This window comes from Poecilia latipinna, unplaced genomic scaffold (genome assembly GCF_001443285.1).
Source record: "Poecilia latipinna isolate Pla-1442-1.1 unplaced genomic scaffold, P_latipinna-1.0 Scaffold203, whole genome shotgun sequence".
Lineage (NCBI taxonomy): Eukaryota > Metazoa > Chordata > Actinopteri > Cyprinodontiformes > Poeciliidae > Poecilia > Poecilia latipinna.
The window spans coordinates 357,436-380,842 of NW_015112819.1; the positions used below are offsets into that span (position 1 = coordinate 357,436).

The 23,407-nt window shown below is 39.3% G+C and overlaps 1 protein-coding gene across 12 annotated transcripts in view; it reads right to left on the bottom strand.

Moving 5' to 3' along the window:
• tanc2b (tetratricopeptide repeat, ankyrin repeat and coiled-coil containing 2b) overlaps window positions 1-23,407 on the bottom strand; it is a 152,642-nt gene that overhangs the window by 56,503 nt on the left and 72,732 nt on the right. For 8 of the 12 annotated variants that reach the window (XM_015031348.1, XM_015031347.1, XM_015031346.1 and 5 more), the window contains 2 exons: window positions 15,138-15,254; window positions 6,335-6,483 (listed from right to left, as the gene is read on the bottom strand). In XM_015031348.1, coding sequence (XP_014886834.1) covers window positions 6,335-6,483; window positions 15,138-15,254 — 266 coding nt within the window. Of the gene's footprint in view, window positions 1-6,334; window positions 6,484-6,830; window positions 6,940-15,137; window positions 15,255-23,407 lie in introns of those variants that run through there. The other 4 variants (XM_015031349.1, XM_015031352.1, XM_015031355.1 and 1 more) reach the window with 2 other exon arrangements.

Sequence of the window (23,407 nt, forward strand, 5' to 3'; positions counted from 1 at the left end):
AAAAAAGCCCCTTTTTTTTCCAAAAAAAAAACCAATTTTAAAAATTTAAAAAAAAAAAAAAAAAAAAAAAATTATATATATATATATATATATATATATTATTATTGTTTTTTTTTTGTATACTTCACAAAAAAAACACTGTCATGTAAAATTAAGATTTTACATGACAGACCAACACTAATTTGAGCATATTTCTAAAGTTTAAGTGAACTGGTACATTGCTTTACTAGTGTTTTAAAAAAATAAAAAAAATAAAAAAAATTAAAAAAAAAAGTTTCTGAAAAGTGTGGTTATTTTTGCATTCAGCTCCCTTTTTGCTATGAGTTGGTCGCACTGGATTTATTGACTACAATGCAAATGATTAAATTGCATAACCAACTCTCATCTTTAGGTGGCTAAGAAAATACAAAAACTTAACTATTCAGTTTAAAAAACGGCCAAGACGCCTTAAAAACAAATGGGAGTTTTGTGAAGTAAAGGTTGCTACATATTTTCCATTTCATTAAAACTATAAATTTTCTAGTCTTGAAATGAAAGATTTAGATATAATGTCTTTGATCTGCTATAAATGTAGACATATAAATAAGAGATGCACCAATCAATCACCAGAGACCTTTGATGAGCTCTAATCAAATATTAACAAATCTCTTTTTTTTCTTTACAAATATTACATGCAGCAAAACTGAGAACTCCCACAGTGTGCAGCTTGATGGCATTTTGAGTTTAATGAAAATTTGATAAAAATTAGGGGTATATGCTTTATCGCATAAATGTGGATTTTCTTATGTTTTCATTTTCTGTAGGAGTCAATGACCAACTTGCAGCACTTTTTTTTTTCTCTCTTTGCTTGCTCTTGTCCTTAGTAAAAGAAAAAAAAAACCAGCATGGGGAGATTTGACCTTAAAGAAAACGACCTCAATACCTACCAACTTAAAATAATGAATCCAGTGATAACTTATTAAACCTCGCTTCCTTAAATTCTGTGATATCTTCACTGCAGTGACTGCCTCTCAAACGTAGCGAAATTTACACAGAGAAACATTGGGAAGCCTAAAACTTGCACCAAGTATAATAGGTTACTGACCCCCAAACTTGTGAGGGTGTGACCTTAAATGTCTCATGAGAATTGGACTGCACTTGTAACACGGCATCTACTCAGGCAACGAGAGCACAAGAATATGAGAGGCAATTAACTGAAGCCTCTGCATGTTAAGGTCACCTTGTTTTGCCAGATGGTGAGGCATCGCAGGCCTCAACTTTTGCACATTTATTCCTGAATTCCCTTTAAACTGGAGGACGCTTTGCATGTCTGTTGACTACAGCTTTTTTTCCACAAAATGGCAAAGAGTTGCAAACAGGCAACAAGCATCGTTTCTACTAATACATAAAAAAATGAAGACGCATTCAAATTTTACACAGCAATGTGCTAAGGTGTGCAGCAAACACTTGTGATACGCAGACCTTTTTTTTTTAAATACTGAAACCATTTCCAGGAACAAATAACAAAATTGAATGTTTTACAAAGTTATATTTTAGACAATTCAGTTCTTGCAGTAGATTTTTCATAATATGTATGCCTTTTTTCGTTTTTAACTGAACAGAAACATGTCGCAAGAGATGTCTAATAAGCTAATTGATGTCTCTGTTTATATTTGAAAAAAAAAAAAAAAGACCTTAAACTAGAAACATTCCCCTTGAAAAGGAGAGCCTGTTGACTAAAGCAGAGTGGAAAACCAGTCAGACTCTAAGGAAAACATTGAAGACCACCAGAAAGCATAAAAAAACGTAAATATTACTTTGAAGAAGAAATGTAAGCAGCTAAGGATTGAGTCTAGACTTTTGCACTATAATCTTTGCCATCAGTTTAAAGTTTAAAATGTATCAAACTTGGCCTTAATAGGTTTTAAGCTAAATCTAATCTTCTCCTTTTTATTTTTATTTTTTGTTGCAAATTAAATTTATCGTAATAATCCAGAAAACAGTATTTGGGCCAGACATCTACAACAATAAGTTTGTGCCGTGCGCACGATGCAGCGAAGAGCTGATATGAGTCACATCTCTAAAACGAGCCGCTCGAATGAGCCTCTCTCAATTTCTACACCCCCACTGCTCTGACAGTGCTTACATCGAGCACAGGCGGTCCATCAGCCTAATCGCTTATTCACACTGTTTTAGTGCAAACCCATACGTACGCCTGCATAACATACTTCAGCAACAGGTTAGCCGCCCCCTTTCTCTTCCTCATCCCCGTTTCACCTCCTCTGTGTCTCTCAGCTGCAAACGTTTTTCCTCCCACAGTCTGCGAACAATTCATTCCTGTCAAATCAGGTTTAAATAGAGAAACCAGGACATCTGCAGCCGCCCCGCTGCGCCAGGAGATGTTTGTTGCACAACTGTCAAATTCATAAGCAAAAAAGGTGACGGCGCAAAAACAGTAACCCATGAGGCACTTAACGCGAGGTGCATCAACCGAGGATACCAGCTGCTATTGGACAATGTTAAACCGAGAAATTAGAGTTGCATATTTTCTCTAACCAAAACATAATTTTAATAATTTTATAGGAAGGCTCAGATGCATTTAGGCTAATTATTTAGTTACATATTCTTCAATGAGTTGCGGAGAAACCACAAACTTTCGCAGCCATCGACAAGCTTCTGGTATAATTTGGGATTGAGTATCAAGATCCTTCTTATTTTTTAGAACTGGTAGACTCATTTTAAATTGGTTGGTGTCCTGACACATATTAACCTCAAGCATCATCAACACATTTTCAAAAAGGTTTGAGGTTGGGGCTTCCAGAAGGCCAATATATAATCCATCCCTACAGCAGTTTCAATGTACTTTTTGGGATCACACTCCTGTTGGAACACCAACGTTTCAACCATGTGGTTGTCGGTTTGAGATGATTTTAAAGATTTTCCACCCACTTTTCACACTACCACTTCTAGTAAAACCTTTGCAAATCATCATCTTGATTGACAATCGGTACCCCAACTTCCCTTCTCCAAATATACTTTGTGCCATTTTGGCCAAGCAGCTCATTGTTTGTCTTCACCGACCAGAAAGTTTCTGGTTTGTTCACACCAGAAACAGCTGGGGATTTCAGACTTGAAGTGGTTGATTTTGAAGCAGGATCTACTTTCTCTCAGTCAATATTGATATATAATTAGTTTTACTGCTGGCAGTGACAGTGGTATTCCAGCAGGTTATGGGTTCATGGCAGGTTTAGGCCTCGTCGGTTCTCAAGTCGTTTCCAAATATCCCCCACCCCCCAAAATTTCTGTCTTTCGTCTGAGAGATGTAAATCGGTGGCTCTTCCAGATCTAGGCAAAGTAGAGGCACATCTGAGTAACTTGTACTTGGAGTACTATTGTTTGAAGTGATGGTCAAATATTACAGCTATTTAGAAATGCCTCCAAAAGACTTTCCCAACATCTGTAGACACTCAATTATTCTGTTGAAATGTCCACTGAGTTATTTGGACATTTCCATCATTCTGAGCTTGAGTCCACCCAAATGTGGTCAAATATAACATATGTTTTGCCTGACCATTAAACATTTCTTAGGAAGGCATGTGTCTGAAAATCTCCATCATGCTTGAAGTTGTTCATTTCGGAGCAGATGGTTCTTTTATTTTGATGACGTCTAAGTTTGTGATGATTTAAAACCTGCTCTATGGTGGAGAGCAACACTGTGTTCCAACAGTCTTCATTTTACGATAGCCTTCAGCCTTTCTGGTTCCTGGATTGTTATTGAATATTTTAATCTTTAATCAAAGTTGGGCCTTCTGACTAGACAATCATACCAAACACAGATCAAAACTGATTTTGGAATAAAGAAAGCAGCTAAAGACCAAGCATCTGGAATGGTCCCAACCTCTATATTATTGAAAATTTATGGGGTAAGTTTGAAATGCGGGTCAGTCTCCAGGAAACCAACCACTTTAATTAAACAAACTCTGCCATTTCTGATAGTAAGACGGGTCAGGTATCCAGCTAGATTCAAATCAGAAGCATGCTGATCAATACAAAGTGTGGTTTCTCTGCAACACTAAAAATATTCTATCAAATTTCAGTATATTCGAACCTGAATGTATAACTTTGACCCTGTGTGAATTAGTGGAAACCATACAAAATTCAAATCTGTGGATGTCTGAAATCTAGTAATGGCTATAAAAGGAGAAGTCCATCTGAAAATAGTTTAGATGCTTCATTAGGAGGCCAGAATTAATGTGGAAATCATGCCGGCGATGTTTGAATGCTAACATCTCCCCAGCACTGTAATAAATATGGATGTGTTAACAGTCAAAGATGTGTAAGAACTAAACAAAAAGGAGGACAGCAGTGAAAATAAATGTCAAAAGAGATTGATTTAGACATTAAGCGTTTCCTCAAGCGCCTGAACACAACTTCTCATAAAAGGAAGTGAATGATATTTAAACACTACAACGCTTTTAGATGTGACCTGTAAAGTATGAAAAACATTTAATCTAAAACAAATCTGTGGTGACTTAAGAGTCCGAGACAATACTCTTTTCACTGTGAACAATGAGTGTCAAATATAACACTGGGACACAAAAACACCTTCATGGGAAAGAGGAGATAAAGACATCTGATCACCGCTAAGACATTTTTAAGGGGAGTGTTTTATTTGAATAGAATTGAGAAGTCTTTGTTGTTCAATGAGGAGAGCAAAGAAATGCCATGCTCTTAGCTATACATCCTAATTAGCTTTAAAGGAACTTTGAAAACAGAGGCAATCAGATAACATAATAGAAATGAGAAGTGCTGTTTGTAATGTCTTTGAAGTCCTGCTTTTAGAGGAAGTTTCTTGCTTTTAAAAATAGCAGCAGTCACTATGCCTTCTGTGTGTAGGATAAGTAGAATACAGAGACAGAAACATGTTGCTTACTGATTCCAAACAATGCACCAACTTCAACAATGCAGTGCATTTCATCTAAAAATGTCACAAGGAAAAACAAAAACAAAAATATATTTCAAGCCAGCTAGAAAGAGGCAAGAAAAAGTAGTAATCGTCAAGGTGCACCAAGTCTGGCTCAGTTCACTGCTCGGCTTCACCACTCCAAATGTGGAGGTGTCCTTGGGCAAGGCACTGTCCATCCGAATGAACCACTTTGATTCTGATGTGTTCCCCACAGTCACCTCAAACAACACAAGTCTTTGAATCTGGCTGCACTGAGACAAAATCTGAAATTGGTACTCACAAGACAAGTTTTCACATCCTGCTTTCCTGCCCATCCTACCTCAGCGTTTCTGCCGCATCATTACACACTAATCATACTGACTCCTCGGTAATTACTTCCTGGGATAGACACATTTTGTCTTTAAATGCAGTTTGTAACAGCACAACCAATCCCAGGTGCAATTTGGAGAAGGGTGTGCTTTTCACCTGCTAGAAACCTAATGGATGTCGGCTTCTGTGTGCAAGGAACGTGAATGTGGTGCAGTACATGCTGATAGGGGAAAACATGAATATCCTACAATGTATTGGGGAGATCGATTTGATACGTGTCAAAAAATAGCTAGCTGTGACACACGTACCAGCTGTGGTACCAAGAGAAATCCTTTGGCTAGATACTGTCATTGAGTGTGAACCTACAGAAGTCTTTGACTGTGCTGAGATCAAGGTACAATTCAAAAATCTCTATTAAGACAGCTGCAGTGCTTTTTCAAAAAGGTTTGTTCCATGCTACGTTCTCCTCTGTAATCAATGTTTCATCCTCAGAAAATAAAAATCTTTACATTTGTTTTCACTGATCACTGTCAGTCAATCACACTGAGACCAAGTCAGATTATTTGAAAATTGTATAAAACATCTGCCGCTACACTTTTCACTTCAACTTGTCTTCCTCCTCAATGCTACACTAGTGATGCTACATATTTATCTTCTTGCATCTCAGAATCCTCTCAAGACTGCGGCTTTCACCTCGATTATGCACTTTTTTCCTTCTAGTCAACTTTCTAGTGATATGCTTGAATGCAGCACTCTGTGAACTGCCACCTTCTCCAGCAACGATTTTTGCTCATCTATCCTCCCTACAGAGCTATTCGAATTTCTGGATTTACAGTTTAAAAACTAACAGTAGATAATTATTACAAAATGTCACCCAATAGTGAATACATTTATACATCAGGTTACTATTGCTGAAATGAACATGATTTTCGATTCTGTTTAATTTATTGAGATTTCGATGTAGAACAAGATAAAAGCTCTTTAATCTAAGCTAACAAAACACATCTTCTTCTCTTAATAGAAACCCATCGCCCCACAGTCAGCCTATCTCAGTAGATTTGAATAAAGGAGGAAAGTTACCTGTCTCGCCTCGGGTTCCTCCATGCTGTACTGCGTACCAGCTGGCCCCTCACTCACTTTGTCTCCCAGAAGGAAACCCAGCCGCGTCATCAATGTGTTGGCTGCCTCATCCACCGACGGAGGGGGCCCCAGCTCATGGCTTGACTCCCCTGCAGAGGTAGATAGACAAAAGGAGGAGGAGGAGGAGGAGGAGGAGGAAGAATGGTAGAAAACAGAGAAATACAAGTGGTGAGCAAAAAATAAGGGGACAGTTCATTTCACCATAAGACGCAGCTTTTAGCTTCATGTCCGTCTGATTTAAACAACCGAACACAAAATGTATATCCGCTACAGCCGTCCTCCACAAAACACAGCAGACAGAGGATACACAGCACCTGCACTCAGGCAAACAAACAAAACACCCTGTCGCACCTGAGTTTTCCCGTAGCTCAGAGCGGCGCATTACAAACACATTCCTCGAAACAAATGGACGCCGTGGCTTGGACGATCCACTTACATGAACTCCAAAAATCCCTTCAGCCACAACAAGGATCGTTTCCAGCTGTACTGAAAGACCTTCTTTTCACGCTGAATGGCAAAAAAGTCCTCCGAACTGACGACAGCTGCTTCCGCACCACTCACTGCCACTGCAGCGTGGGTGACGTAATGAGAAACACCCTTTACCTGAGAGTGTGTGTAAGTGAGAGAGGGAGACGGAGAGGCGTTCCTAACCAAAGTGGGTGTGTACGCAAACACACACACACAGATCTCTGTCCTATTTATGGAGCCTGGAAGCGCTAAGCAAAGCAAAGAGACACTGTGGGGTGAGCCCGCATGATGGTAAATCCACCTACAAACATTCAGAGCACTGGTGGGGGTTGCCGGCTTTTAACCAAAGCAAAAATCTCTCAATGACCTCTTCTTGTCACCTGGTTGCCTGGTTACTCTTCAACCGTAACAAACCCTCGTTGGTAGTATCATGTTCTTCGGTAACACCTGGCTAACGTGCCTGGAGGAGCCGACTGCATGGATCAACTTTAGTTCAATTCAATGCTCGTCACAGCAGTGTCTCTTTCAGGCGAGGAGGTTTTGTTAATTACTCTCCTGCTCAGGAGGAAAAAGTAACTATTGGCCAGTAATTCGATGTATGAACCTCTGAATTGGTTCAGACATTAATGGCATTTAAGTCAACAGCTCTGGGTGGCCAGCGTTTAAATAAACAGCAGTCGAGACAAAGACAGCTTACTGGCAGGACCAGTTTTTTTTTTTTTAAAACCTTTTTCACCATACAGCAGGTCGAACCGGACAGACAGGTAGCCAGATTAGACTCTAACTGACAACTGTTAGACAATCCAAGCCACCAAAGCACCTCTTTGAAGGAAGACAGCTCCCCCGAAGCCTGGGGTCTCTCACTCATCAGCTCAAAGACACATAGGCAGGCAGGCAATCTAAAGCCTGGGCTCCCCTGTCCATTCCCTTATGGACAGCAGCCTCATTAGATTGACTCTGAGTCGCTTTGAGCGAGTAAGTAAGTGAGGCAGAGACCTTCTGAGAGAGAGGGGGAAAAAAAACCCAACAACCTTTGAATCAAATGGGAATGACACGCTGCAGAGCTTCAATAAAAACACACAGCAGCATCGAATAATGAGGTAATCACAGCACACATTAGGTACAAAATAGGCTAATCACATATGAGCTTTGATGCTGTTTAGCTATGTACATGGATACAGACTGTAATACTAGCAGGACATAACATCTATGTTAATGAAAGGATTTTGCTTGAGTTTAATTTTTTTATTTTTTACAGAGTTGCTCAGTCTATGAAAGCTGGCAGAGAGTCTGTAAAGTTGAGGGAGCTTTTTAAATGGTGGTTATTAATCATAAATATTAAAACAGACTGAAAGGTACAGAGCCCATATATTATAATCATTTTATCTGCTAAATGATCCTCATATGGCAAAAATATAGAGGAGTTCATAAACACTTGCAAGATTTATGAAGCAGCAGCTCACCGGTGTTTGACACTCATTCTATTTTTACTTCCTCTGCAGCTGTTATGCTTGCTCGTGAATAAACAGGGACAACAATTCGATTCAGTCATCAACTTCCTGTTTTTTATGAATTGCATAAATAATAAACGTGCAAACAATCCTACAACTTTGAATAAAGTTGCTGTCAGTTGTTTAAACCTGCTACTTTTCTCACTCCCAGCAGTGACTGGCTGTACTGCACTGCTGAGTTGTGCATAAACAGAAAAAGAAGCCAAAACTCGGCTTCCACTTCAACTTTCTGTTGAACCCATGGATTTTCCAGATTGCAAAATGACAGGTCAAAAACAATTACAAACTTAATAGGCAATAGTTCAACTTTAGATCACTGCTGTTAGTGATGATGATTTTCACATAACAGCTGATGAAAATCTGACATTAACGATTAGAATATTACATCAGACTTACAAAATCAGTTTCACAGACGCTGCTTCCGTCTATGAAACTGAATGTCAGGAGTTTGTTTTAAAAAATAAATGACCTACATAACCTTGAGCTTCACTTTGTGGCCTTTTGCAAATTAGCTGTAGTTAGGAATATTTTGTGCTCTTTGTTTATACTGGAGAAACAGCCAGGACTGTCATATTTAAAGATGTATGTTTTGCTCTCCTCGAGATGTGAGCTCCACCTTGGACACACACACACTACTGTTATGTACAAACCATTCATACAAGACTTGTTCCTGTTTGTGTTCCACTTGATGGATGCTCACAGACTCACTGCTAAAACCTTTATGTTAGAAAAGCATGATTAAACTCGACTGCAAGTAATTTAAATATGATGTTAGCAATAAGAGTGAATTGACATGCTGTGGAAAATAAGTGAACGTAGCTTTGTGCAGCGTGGCATGCTAATGTGGTTCTCCTCTCTGAGGTTATGCTTGTGCAGTAAGCAAACATGAGCAAACATTGGTCTAAGAAAACTATAACAGCATAGAAAAGACAGCAGCAAAATGCCACATCTACTCTTCTAGTATGTATGTACTGCTGTTGTATTTTTTAAGGATAAGATCTAAAAAAACTACTACTAATAATAATAATATTGAGCCATATGACACGTGTCCAGGAACAAATAACAAAACACCAGCGCACCTAAATCCACTACTACACTTTTCATTAGAAAGAAAGAAACTGGCAACATTCTGAGCCAAGGTCTTTTTTTTTTCAAATTAAATGACAAAACAAATGGCTGAATAAAATGAATGGTACCGACCTGGAGCCACATTGAGCTTAAAACAATATGTCTGCAAAGAAAAAGGCCAATTGTCTGACTTCTGCTGTCAAATGAGCTGTGATCGGTCAAGTTCTGTGATGCTAAAACAATCTGAACAAGAGTCAATCAGATTTTATTTATTTCTAATATATTAATATATTTATTTCTAATATAACCAAAGGCAACACAAAGAGGTGATGCAGATGTTAAAAAAATAAGCTTGTATACAATCAACCATTAAACTCACAAAATTCTAAGCCAGTAGATTATTATAAGCACAAAAAAGTACAACGCATAACAATATAAAAAGTCTGGAATCGCAAAAATATAGATAAAATATAAAGCAATATATAATTTGTTTCTAAATCAAAACAGAGATAAAAAAAGAGATAACATTAAAGGCACTGCGATGAAAAAATGTCTTAGAACAAAAAAAATCTATCTTGGAATGTGAGACTGAAAAAAGTAAAATAAAATGAAACAATCCCTAAATTGCAAAAATAACATATATTTAAAAAAAAAAAGTTTTGAAAGATGCATAATTTTTCCCCCCCCCATATAACATCACCTGCATTTCATGTCTTTTTAGGACATTTAACTATTCTCGTGGTGCAATACCAGTATACTTGTACATTTTTAATGCAATAGCTGCTGCATCTTTATGCCAGTGTCTGCTTATAGGCAATGACGGCTTTCCAGTTGACAGACTGCAAGTCGTGAGGACTGAATACATTAGCAGTGATTAGTCAACTGCTCCTGGGGGGCTTGTGGCTCTGAGCGAGATCAAACAGCAGCTCTGTCCGACTTTTCCACCTCTATAGGTGCAACCCATACCTACCACTCAGTCTACGTTGCAGACTTTCTGCCTGTCGCTTCATTTACTCCTCTTCCCGTTAAAGTTCCTGTTTCCTTATCACAGCATCTCCGTGGCGGCCAGCTGTTGGCCGACCCCTCGTCTATGTGCCGTTTGATACGGGAGCGGAATCTCTAATCTGGGTGTCTGAGCTCAAAGCCACTCCCAGTAAGGTAAACACAGGCAATCCCTCTGTACGTACTCTAACCCTCCAAAAACACCAGCGGCAAACATACGTCGAGACCCAGTTTTCCCACCAAAACTGAGTCGTCACATCAAATCGAAAAAAAAAAAAAAAAAAATCGTCTGACTGCAAACGAAAAGAACAAAACAAAAACAAACAAAAACACGTCGCACACATGTCACACAGCCTACTTCAAACTAATACAAATGAGCTGCTGCTTTCAACAGCGATTCATTACCATAATGCAGGGGTTGTATGTTGATTTCGTTCTATTTCCAGTGCCTATGTTTTGCTCTTTAAATACCGATTGCAATTATATGAACTGCCTCTTACTGAATCCTGTGACAACAAGCATCTACACCACTTCAAAGCGCCTTGACAGCACCTTGGAATGGAACAGGCATCTAAAAAAAATAAAAAATTCTGACGTTTCTCATCAGAGACTAATGACAAGTTATGCAAAGCAGAAAATAAACATTCATTAAACATAAAACAGCATTTTATTTATTTATTTTTTTGAACCAGCCCCCTAACATATACACACTTCTCTCCTCTCTATCGGATTCCAGAGCTGCGAAAGAGACAGATGGTTGCCATAGCAACTATCTTTGCACGCAGCTAGGAATGCATTTCAGCGCAAGAGCGCATCTGTTTCTGTCCGGCCGTGCACAGATCTGGCGCACCCACCTTCCCCATTGTACGGAGAAAAGCCAGAGAGAAGCATGTGTGCTGCAGGCGGGGGGACTGGACAGGACAGGAGAGAGTATTAATAGGCCCAGGTAGCAGGTGGGGAAGGAAAAAGAAGAAGAAGAAGAAAAAAAATGGTGGCTCTTATTTCATCTAAATTCTTGAGCTATATATTTTACTTCATCTAGATGAAAAAAAAATCTTTAAGGGTGAATACAGCTCAAAAGATGCAGAAATAAAATAACATAAATAAAATAAAAAAAACAAGCAATATGGGTAAAATATAAAGCACAAAACCCAACACAAGCACGGATTCCTCGCAACCAGGTGATGGAAGAAGGAGCACTAGATCAGATTAGGGAAATTCACATTCCTGCTAAGCATATTTTCAGATCTTATCTTTGCAATGCCACTTCAGGTGTTTTATAAATAAAAGCACAGGAGCAATCAGTAGCCAGGGCTTTACGTGTCAGTGAACTGATGACGTTCATCATGAGATTAGGCTTTAATCTTTACGCTACTTTGGACAAAGTTACGAATCAACAAGCAAAGTGTTGCAGACATATTGTATGTTCAGACAACAAAGTTTTAGAGAGTTTTATCTATACTGAAGAATATTTCTTTGGGATAAACTGCATTGCTTCCCCAGGGGGCTGTGCAATATACATCAGCATAACTGTTTAAAATTTGAATATTTAATTTTAAGGAATATATAAAAGATGCTTCTGTTAAAGTGCCATGTATTGTACACAATCTTAGCTCTGACATTTCTAAAAGACAGTTGGCATTTCCAAAACCAGCATGACCAATGACAGATGAAACAGAGGAACTTTCTTGGACTTCCATCAGCCTTCCAGTTTTATGTTGGAAGTTTCACTTTCCTGTACTGTAAGAATACACTAACCCTTAGCTGCAATAGCGCTGACGTTTTACAGTGGCTTCAGAGCTTTCAGTTAATGTTATCAAATTTTATGTCTCTACACATGGAACCCTGTGGCTGGTTAGGATGTTGAAAAGAACTTGTTCCTTTCCACTGTCGCCACATCTCTCAGGAAGAGGATCAGAATTTAGATAGACTTTTTAACAATTGGTAGTTTTTGGATAGTCTATTGTCCACTGCATTGCTATATATATATATATATATATATATAAAATCAGTGGTCACTTAATTGGGTACATTTGCTAAATTGCCTGCTTACATAAGTAGTGAGTCAGTCCATCACATTGCAGCATTTATATAGACGCATTTAGGCATCTATGCAAACTGCGGGAGCTCAAACCAGAAAGTGGATATAAGTGACTTTAGACTTGACATGGCTGTTGGTGCCAGAGAAATTCAGAAACTGCTCATCTGCTGGGACTTTCAAGCGCAAACATTCTTTTTGGTTTAGAAAGAATGGACAGAGAAAGAGAAAATAGGCAGTTGCGTGGAAGAAAATGCCAAGGTATGTGAAATACTTTTGAACACACAACACTTTGACCCTTTAAACAGACGTGCTACAGCGCAGGAAAGAAAAAAAAAAAGAATAAGAAACTTAGGCTACAATTCAAAGAGGTTAGACAAAATGAAAACACTAAGACAGGGAAATTGTTCGTTGGTCTGATGAATCTTGATCAGCTGCCACATTCAGATGGTAGAGCCGGGATATGGAGTAAACAACATAAAAACACGAATTCATCCTGTGCGTTAATGGATCAGGCTGCTGCTGGCGGTGGTATTATGATGTGGGGGATTCTTCTCAGCACTTTTGGACCTTACTACCAAGTAAACATCGTCTCAATGCCGCAGCCTGCCTGAAAGTTGTGGCTCATCATATCATTTCCTTTATGAGCACAGGGCTACCTGATGGTTACATTCAGCTGGTTATTGCGTAAGTCACAAAGCTCAGATCACTTCAAACTGGCTTTTTTGAACATGAAAATGAGTTAACTCGTATCCAAACGCCTCCGCAGTCATCAGATCTCAATCCAACAGAGAACATTTGGGATGTGGTGGAACATTATGGATGTGCAGCCAACAAATATGCAGCAACTGCGTGAAGACATTATCTGGATACAGACCAAAACCTCAGAGCAACGTTTCCAGCAACTGAATGATGCGGTTTTAAAAGTAAATGGGGTGTTAAACTGGTACTGCGAAGGTGTACCTAATAAATTGGCAGACGAACGTAATTATAAGGAATCAAATCACGTCAAACTGGTTTCTTGAACATGAAAATGAATTAACTCATCGTTTTATATAGTTTTTTTTTCTTTTGAGATGATTGTTGTTTTAAAGTGTTTCTAGAGGCTGAAGAGAATTTCGAACTGCGCTCAAAGCAAGGCCACTACACGACATAAAAACATACAGGAAGCAGAGGATTTTATTTGTAGTCTGAGGCTGTTCCAGACTGTTAGAGCATAGCTTCTGTCCAACATCATCATGAATGCTTTTCCATCCATTATAAATGATGGATTGCTAGTGGCAAATTTCACAAGCCATCTTGCAAAATATTCACAATATTTATGAGCCCACAAATGTTTTTTTTTTTTTTTGTAGGCCATAAAAATAAATAAATAAATAATAATAATTTTTTTTAAATAATCAGCTGATACCTACACTCCTCCAGGCGACAGTCAATGTCAGAAGCAGCAGCGGCTGCAGCAGAGTGTGGACTGGCAAGCAATCAAGTGTTTAAGTCACTGCCCTGCTGTTACACATGCCAGGGAGGCCTTGTTAAGAGCTCAGACCTCCATCTGTCCACCTGGGAGGTATGAGTACTCACCCTTGAAAAAAAAAAACTCATCCCGACCCTCCCGGCTGCTTTTCAGCTTGAGTTATTACTCCACACACGCAGAGAATTCCTGAATGTAATCAACCGCTTCCTCTGTCGATTGTAGCGCAGAGCACCATTTCATCCCTGATATGTCACATCTTACAGCAGCTCTTGGCAGCTCATAGCTCATATGTCACAGTCTATTTCACAGGAACGATGCAAAATAAAGAGAGGGTCAAGAGTTATACAAGCCATGCGAAAACAAAAATAATGAGGAAAAAAAGAAAAGAAAAAGACTGCAAATCGACACATTTTTCTAGAGGTTTAAAATCAAACTGAAATACGTTCCAGTGTAAATCACATACTTAGAATTCCCCCTGGGCAGAAATTCAGCAGAAGAGGCCAACAGACGGAGAAGGCGGGCAGTGCTCTCTCAACCATTTTTTTCCCTAAATCACACAAGGTAAGCCCCGAGGCCCCCCATTGTTGCTCCACTCACGTATTAAGTCCTGGCCCGAAGTGCTGAGGTCCACAAAGCCAACAGAGGTTGAGCCAACAAGACACGAGAGCGCGGGCCAAAACCGCGAGACGAGAAAGCAGATATATATCAGAGCGCTGTCCTCAAGTAAACTGCTTTAATGTCCGCCCTGATTGAGGAAGGGAGGAGAGCGTCGGGTTTGACAGGGCTGTCTGTGGCAGCGGGGGGTGCATATATGCGTGTGTGTGTGTGTGTGGGGGGGTGGAGGATAGGAAACTGGACCGTCTGCGGGATTAACGAGCAAAAAGCCGGCAGTGAAGTTAACAGAAAACGGCGGCGGCACTCAAATGAGCTCCGAGAAAGCGGCAAGGGAGGATTAAAGAGGCAAAGTGGGAGGAGGCAGCGAGGGCGGGCACAGGCAAAGCTATCTGATTAATGATCTTAGCCATGTTTTCATCTTACAGGATCCAGCAGAAAATCTGTCACACAGATAAGTTTTCCCCTCTCTGTTTTTGTGCCTCTACAATTGTAGTAGCACAACATGCAGAAACGACAAAATGAGGGATAAGCTGGCCAAAAAAAAAAAAAAAAAAAAAAAAAACTTACCAGGGCAGTATGTGTCCAGGTCTGTATTCTTGGCAGTAGCAGAGGTGTGTGTAGGGGAGCCAAGCTCTGATTGTGGAATGCGAGGGCTCTCCACAAACTTTGCTTTCCGCAGAGGGGCTGGGAGCAGAAAGCACATGCAGACGCACACGCAGACACATATACATCCATATAGAGAAAGAGAGAAAACACACACACACACACACACACACACACACGCACGCATTCAATAGGGAGATGGTGGAGGACAAGAAAGAGAGAAGTGACAGGGACAGGACAGAAAGAGGGGGGGGGGAGACAGAGAGCTTATGAACTTGGAGCAGCACACTGATAAAATGACAACATCCTGCAGGCTTTTCTGTGAAGCTTTGTTTGATAAAGAGTAAACATGGAGCAAGGGCAATCAGGAAACGGGCGCGAGAGAAACCAGCATCACCCTCACATAACATCAGCCCACTGACAAAATCTAAAAATACCTCCATACACCGTGTACCCTGGCCAACATTTACCTCACAACACAGAGAAACTGTCCAGGAAAGATGCAGGTCTGTAAATGGGTAAAGAGGAGTACGTGTGTTTTGTCCACTGGGTCCACAATCACACCAAGAACGCCAGTGACGTCCGCCGGCGCAAAACTAAAGCGTCGAATGGGAAATTTACAGTAGAAAAAGATGTGGGTGGCGGTTGTGATGTAATCACAAGAAAAATAGCTTCGCTGCAAAGACAGGGTTGTTAGCGGTTGTGTGTAAACATTGAAAACAATGGCAGCCATAATCTCCCGTCAGTGCGTCCTTTTCAGTGTGTGGAGCAACTTTTCAGAGGCGATGTGAAAACCGTGGCCTGTTCTCTTAAACCAAATCAACAAGGACGAGATTTAGAGATGCGCCACAATCTGACGGTTTCCAGCCTGATTATCAGTGACCGGATGGTTGAAAACTCAAACGCCCGATCTTTGTCTGGTCGGTGAACTCATCATACCGTGTCAAAACAACTACACTGTTTGGTGTGAGTAAGAAGGATCCCAAAGTAAGCAGTTTACATTGTGGTGCACAAAACGAAGTCAGATGAAACACAAAATATGCGAGAAGCTAATTCAGAGGAAAATATTTTCGACAATATGTCTGCAGCTCATTCAGGCTGCGAGTGGAAGACTCTGAGCAGAAAACGAGGGCTCAACAAGTTCAGCAATGTTGCTGGGTTTAATCAATTTAGGCTTTCAGCTTCCATCATGACACATGTTGGATTTGGTAAATTTGACAAATTATGACAATCTCAAGAGGCTTTAAGGAATATTTGTCGTCTTAATCTCTGCCTTAATCGCTAATATAATATGCTTAAGATCTGCTAACTCTGTAATTATTTTTTTATTGTGAAACAGTAAGACCTTGTTTTGGAATCAATGCTATACATGCAACATGATCTCAACCTTTTTCCTAATGTAAGTAATTACTGACTGCTCACAGCAGGAAGACCAGAAAAAAATATATAATATTTTGAATGCTGCGGAAATTGAAATTTCCTAAAAACACCACAAGGAGGTCAAAACATACACCAGTAATTGTCCAATAACATTTCATCAGTCTGTTAAAACTTTTTCAATACGTGTGTCACAAGATCTCTAAGTATTAAAATATCACAGTGCTTCTTATCTGAAGAAAATAAATTTCTACAGAAGTATCCAATTGCTGCTAGTGTAAGTTATTGGGGCTAAGTTTGCCTGGAAGAATACTTCACTAGTTTAAAATAATTTGTGTTGCAACATATTGGGCAGCAGACTTAAAAAAAAAAAAGTCGGAAAATGACAATAAAAAAAAAAAGTTGTGAAAAGAGACTATAGACTAAATGCAAAATGTGTTGTGTGGGGGAAAACCATCAATGCACATCACACCAAACAACATCTCCATAGTGACACATCGACGTATTTGGCATAAATAGACTATAGATGCACATTGATGGTATATGGCCCATTAGACCATTAACACTAAATATTTATTACATTTGTGCAAATACACAAAATAGACAATTTTAATGGCTGTAAAATGTAAAATATTTAGACCGACCAAACTTTAACTTGATAATACTGAGATTTATTAAAACAGTTTGCAATCTATGACACTTTCATTCTATTTGTGAAGAAGGAGAAAAGGTCAATTGTGATTCTTTTTCTGGAATTGGGGCCAACCTAGATGGGAGGCTTTTACTTTTTTTAATTCCAACATTTTCTACTCTCTGTACTCATGGAGGTTTGAGATGGGTAACAACTGAGCATAATTTACTCTTAATCATCTAATCTGGTTAAACAAGGGTTTTAGGATAGATTATGTACTGTACCCTGCAACTCTTAGCCATCATGGGTGAGTTCACATGTCCAAAGCAATCCGGCGGAGAAGAGCAGCACTGAACCAGTCAGCAGTGAGCAAAGAGCCACGAGCAGCAACTTAAACATATGTTCAATGAACAATGACTTGAATGAGTTTCTCCACACTCACAATTGGGTTTCATGTTATGTTTAATGTCAAGATAATGTATCAGCCTGTAGTGAATGGATAGAGAGCCAGGCGTTCTTTATAAATATAAGCCGAATCAGAAGAGACTGATGCACACAGAGTACATGCTCTACAAGAAATAAATATTATTACTGCATGCCGCTATTATTACCGTCATCCTTTCTATTAAAACAAGGCTGCAGACTTCCACTGTCTCGCTGTAAGACATTACAAAATTAGACTTTCCAGGTATGTCAGATTTATACTGGGTGACGTTACGAAGAATGCTTCATTTTATCCTAACGAGAATTTCCAGGCATAGTAAAAGCTGTGAAGAGGCATGTATAGACGCAGACGTGCTCTCAAGGAACATCAGCGAAGGTGACAAAATCACAAACCAGGATGCTGGCATAATGATGTTCAACTGGTAAAAAAAAAAAAAATCCTGCAACTGTATTCTACTATGAGACCTGTTACATTTAGTTGGGTTTTTTTCAGCTTTTTCTCCTTATGATGTACACTGTCCATGCATAAACATACAAGCAACTCTCTAGTAGTGTATTGGTTCCATTTTTGGTGCAAAAACAGCTTAGACCCATCGGGGCATGGACTAGGCATCTGAGAGCCTGCTATGGTATCCTGTACCAAGATTTTAGAAAGAGATTATTTACAAAAAAAAAATACAAACATGAGAATTAAAAAAAACAAAGATTTCAAAGAAAATACCAACATCACGAGTTAAAATTTAAGAGTTACAGCACTACAAAAGGAGAAAATATGGGGTCATTTAAGTAATCCATGATCACTCAAAAATGTTTGAAATTTGAAAATGCAATAATAAAAAAATATATATATATAAACATTTCTAATTGACAGAAACTTTAAACCATATTGAGATCCTGCAAAAATGATTGTGGCTATTTAGAATATTTGTGGCGAAGTTAGTTTAGACAGAAACCGTCTAACTTCAATAGAAGAAACATCCCACAGTAAAACTTTAAGACCAAATGAAGAAGTTAAACATAACGGCTTCTTCTTATAAAAACTTAAACGCTTAGATATCTTGACGAATCTGCAAATTCCCGGCCTCACAAATAAACTTGGCGTCTTCCTGGCCGAGTGAACTCCCCGGATCTATGTGACGAAGCATTCGCTGCCATTCTTGAAGTGTTAATGCTGTGCAGCTATGGACTGCAGAGAAGTCTGTTAATTGACTACATCCAGGAAGTGAGCCAGCACAGATGCCACAGAGAAAGTACAGCTGACAGCCAGAGGAGGAAGAAGAGGGAATCCAGGTTTTTCATGGCCAGATCGACTGCCATCACAGTGACTGTCACTTGAAAAAGGCTCGACTTTTCTGCTTGTCCAACCGATTTACATGCTGTTTTCTTTGGCTAGTATCAGAAACGAAGGTGTCAGTTTTAACACCTGTATAAGCTTTCTGTGAAGGTAATTAAATGATGGTTTTGTTCTTTTGTTCAACATGCGTCCTGCCACTTGTCTTTAAAGTTTAAAGCTGGGCTTTATTTTATAAAAAATAAAGCCCTGTTTGTGGTCACATGACTGTGTCCATTTGTCCATTTATTTTGCAGCAAAGTTTCTGTCTTCAGTTTGTGCTACTGGCAATTAAGCAGTTGGACATAAAGTGCAACTGTAGACAGGGAGTGCCACCAAAGCAGCACAAACCTAAGCCAAAAGCTCGCACAGAATACGTAAAAAGCATTCAGTGCCTAATGCTGCATATTAAGAACTTTAACTTCTCCGTATTTTGGCTTAAAACCACATTAAAACTTCAGACTTCAACTTTACAAATGTACAATTGTACAAAAAAAAAAAATGATGCATGTGGTGTGCCTTCGTCGGATGTCAGATTGTAGCTGGCTTGAATACGAGAATACTTCTTAGACAATGATTTACTTTAAAAAAAAAAAAAAACATGAATGAATTTCTACTACTTTCCAGTCAGAGTATGTGAATGCTTTTTCAAGGCACTGTATTTGCCCTGCGTCATTAATAACCAAAGCAATACTGGTCTGAAGTCTGAAGGGATAACAGTTTTTTTTTTTTATTTTAAATTCTCTTACATTACACAATATGTTTTAATCAACTTCTAAACGATTAATAACTATTGTTTTCATGTGACACACGCACACCCACACACACACACACATGCATGCGCACACAAAAAACCCCAAAAGACAATTGTAAAAAAATTCAAATGCTTCACTTTCAGTTGGAACAGCCAATCTGACACTTTAAAAGACGCTTTTGCCACTCAGGAATATGCATTTTTGTGAGCAGCAGATTACCATGTCCTTTGTTTGCCGTGTCTCTAATCTCACCTCTACAAAGAAGAAACTCGGTCTCTACTCTATTGGAGTAAATCCTCCCTCTATCACTGGCTCCAGGGGAGTAAATCCCATGGACTCCTCTCCGGCAGCTCCGTTGTCAGCTTGTGCCAGGTTGAGGAAGGGTGACAGTGTGATGGATGGCAGCAGGCAAATCCACTCCTCTAATGAGCTTATGAATAAATATATCTTGTCTTGCATGTGCAGATCCACGTGGCCGTGAAATGGATATTTGTTACGCGCCGTGCATGCGAGGGTGGGAATATGAATATGCATGTGACATGTATGCAAGTGCACATGTGAGCTTATGATAAGAAATGGTGCAGAAAAAAAACGACAAAAAAAACTGTCACAACAAAACACTGTGTGAAATGTTTCAAAGTTGATATCTATTCCCGAGACTATTACCTTTTGATTAAGTGGTCCACAGAAAATAAAACAAAATCAGTGTTCTTGAGTACAACAGTCGAGTCATGTCTTCGATAAATGGATCACGAGCTCTGAATAAGAACAAGAACAAGCTAAAGCATGCGACGCACATTTCCTCGCTGCTTCTGGAAATATTCTAATGCGCAGGAGTCCTTCTACAGCGATAAATTACCATTTCTGCCACCGTCTCCATTACATACGACCACTCAGACAAAAACGCCGGCGCCTACACACGCATGCATTAACATACACACAGCGATGATGTGGGTGAGGACATACATCGGATCGCTGTCTGCAAACCCAAGCAGAGCTCTGCAGAAACCCAACACGCGGCTCCCGTCTCTATGGCAACAGCAGAGAACAGGGGAAAAAAAAAAAAAAAAAAAAAACAGTGGGGGGTGGGAGAGTTGTCCACCTCTCGAAGGTGGTGGTAACGTATGGAGAGGCCAACTTCATCAACACTAAAAGCCTGCGATGTATTTTGCTCAAATGTAATCAGAGAAGCCCTTTGTCTTGATTGATCTTAGTCAATTTACAGGAGCAGTTCTTCCTGTTTCCAACTCAATTCAACTAGCTTGGCTCTTAAGGACTTAAGTGACCAAGGTTCTGCACCTTTTATGTTCGAGCCAGTCTGCTGCTATCCAGCAGATCTGACAACGTTTCTTTACATTATAAGTTGCATTTAAGCCTGCTTGATTAAAAACATTATTTTGCGAGTTTTGATGAAAGTGAAACAAAACATATCACTCTTCTATCTATGTGGAAAAAGTCAAGCTTATGCTAATGTTGCAAACATGTTTCTGCACATTTTCCTCGTCAAAATGTCACACTTTTCCAGGAGCAGGCTTTCGTATTCCTACTCCTGACTTCACAACTCGTTACTCTTTACTAGTCGAAAGCTTGGAATGGATTACAATTAGTCAGCATTTTCCTGATGTTTTTCGCTTCCGCCCTCCATTATGCTGTCCAGCATCGTCTGTTATAGGCATTTGTAAAAATAAAACAAATACATGAGGTTACGGCTAACATATTTTAGCCGTAATTTGCACCGCAAAAGAGACCCAATCAGTGCAATATGTTGTGCAGCTCTGGTTGCCAATTCTGAAGTAAGGAATTATATCATGTTTATTACTTAAAAGAGGTATTCCGTGTTAATTTTATGCACAAGGCAAAAAAAAAAAAAACAAAAAAAAAAACTAACTCATGATAGACTCAGTTACATTTCACGTCGACCTAAAAATCATGCTGTGGTACACTGCTGCCCAATTGGAGAAATATTCTTTACATGTAAAAAATAAAATTTTAGCATATTAGTATTTTGTGACACTAGTACTCTAGGGATTGACTTATAGTCAGAAGCAAAACAAAAAAAAAAAAATGGTTTAATATTGCTCCTAGGGAAATTTGTCCGAAATCATCTGAAAACTACATTTCTTGTAAACAGAGCTAAAATAATAATTGATACATGATATAGGTAAAATTAAGTTTAATAATCAAGCTTTCTCATTCATTTGGCATCAGTTGTAAGCAAGAGTAAGTCCTGGTTTCCATTTAAAGAATGCTGGCAGTTGCACTGTGGTATTTTTCTTTAAGGTTGCTACACTATGAGAATTCACCTTGGGCTCTTACACTGATGTGTCTTCTGTAGCCAATCAGAAGTATCGTCTGAAAGCGTTGATGATGAAGAGGATGTTCCAAGATGTTCAGAAAACTCCTAGCATAGTTAACAGATGAAAACAAAGAGTGGAAAAATACAGAGGGAGATGGAAAAAAAAAAAGCTGCTATTTGTGGTTGGATTGTGTAAGGAGGGAAAACATCCAAGGTACACAAAAGGTCGGACAACAGGCATATTTACTTTTGGAAAGGCTTTTGTGATGTTAAATGTTGTGTAGCAGAAAAAAATTAAGAGAACACAAGGAGAGGAAGGAAGGGTTACCAGAAATCTGCTCATACTGTGCAAAACAGAGCTGAAATAGGCGTGGGCATTGAGAAGGTGACTTAAATTGACATAAACAATCCCAAAACGGATGGGAGAAGCAGTGACACAAACAAGTACATATCTTACTAATTATAGACCAATAACATGAAAAATAACCACCAACCATAAAGAGAGGTCACTATACAAATAACACATTTTTACTTTGCTTTTTCCAAGTCATTTGACACTGTATCTGTTTGAACCAGAAGCGGGAGGGCTTGTAATCACAACAGGATGAGAACTGGAGTACTTGAGATTTGATCAGTTAGCCAGTCCTTAGATCTGACCCAGAGACTTGATCCCCGTGTGCTCATCAGTAATCCGGCTCAGAGATCGCATATGATTTTGTGTGCAATCCGTGTCGACTTGTCAAGCAACAAACAATGCAGACCAGATGTTGCCGTGGCACACAGCAGCCGCTGACAGCGAGCGCAGACCAGACTGCACGTCCATTAGACAAGATGCCTCTTCCTCCTATTTTATGCATGTGTGCGTGTGAGTGTGTCTGAGCGCGAGGCTGTCTGCACACGTGCACATGCGGATCCATTATTACAGCCTAGGGAGGATTAGCAGAGCAAGGTGAGGCGCAGCCAGAATTTTAAGAGGGCTACGGAAGGGGTATGATTTCTAAGAACGCTTATTAAGAGAGCTCTCCCGAACACAAAAAAAAGCTACTAATTCACCTTTTTCACGTAGTCCTTAGCCGGGCCTGGATTAGAGCCGTGGCAGAAAAACAAAGCGATCCTAAAGGTATTTCTGATCCAAGAAGCAGTTTAGAATCATAAACACTTTATTTACATAAAGTAAATATTTGGAAATAGACCAGCTTTGTGATGAAAAAAAAAAACAACAACAGATAAATTGCATTTTCTTTACACATATGAGAGACAGATGATCTCCCATCACAGTTTGACATGTTACAAACTCAACCTTTATTACGTTTTGTTGGGATTTGGACCAATACAAATGTGTGCGGAATTGTGAAGTGAAATAAAAGGGATAAATATTTTTGCCTGATTTTCCGACTCGAT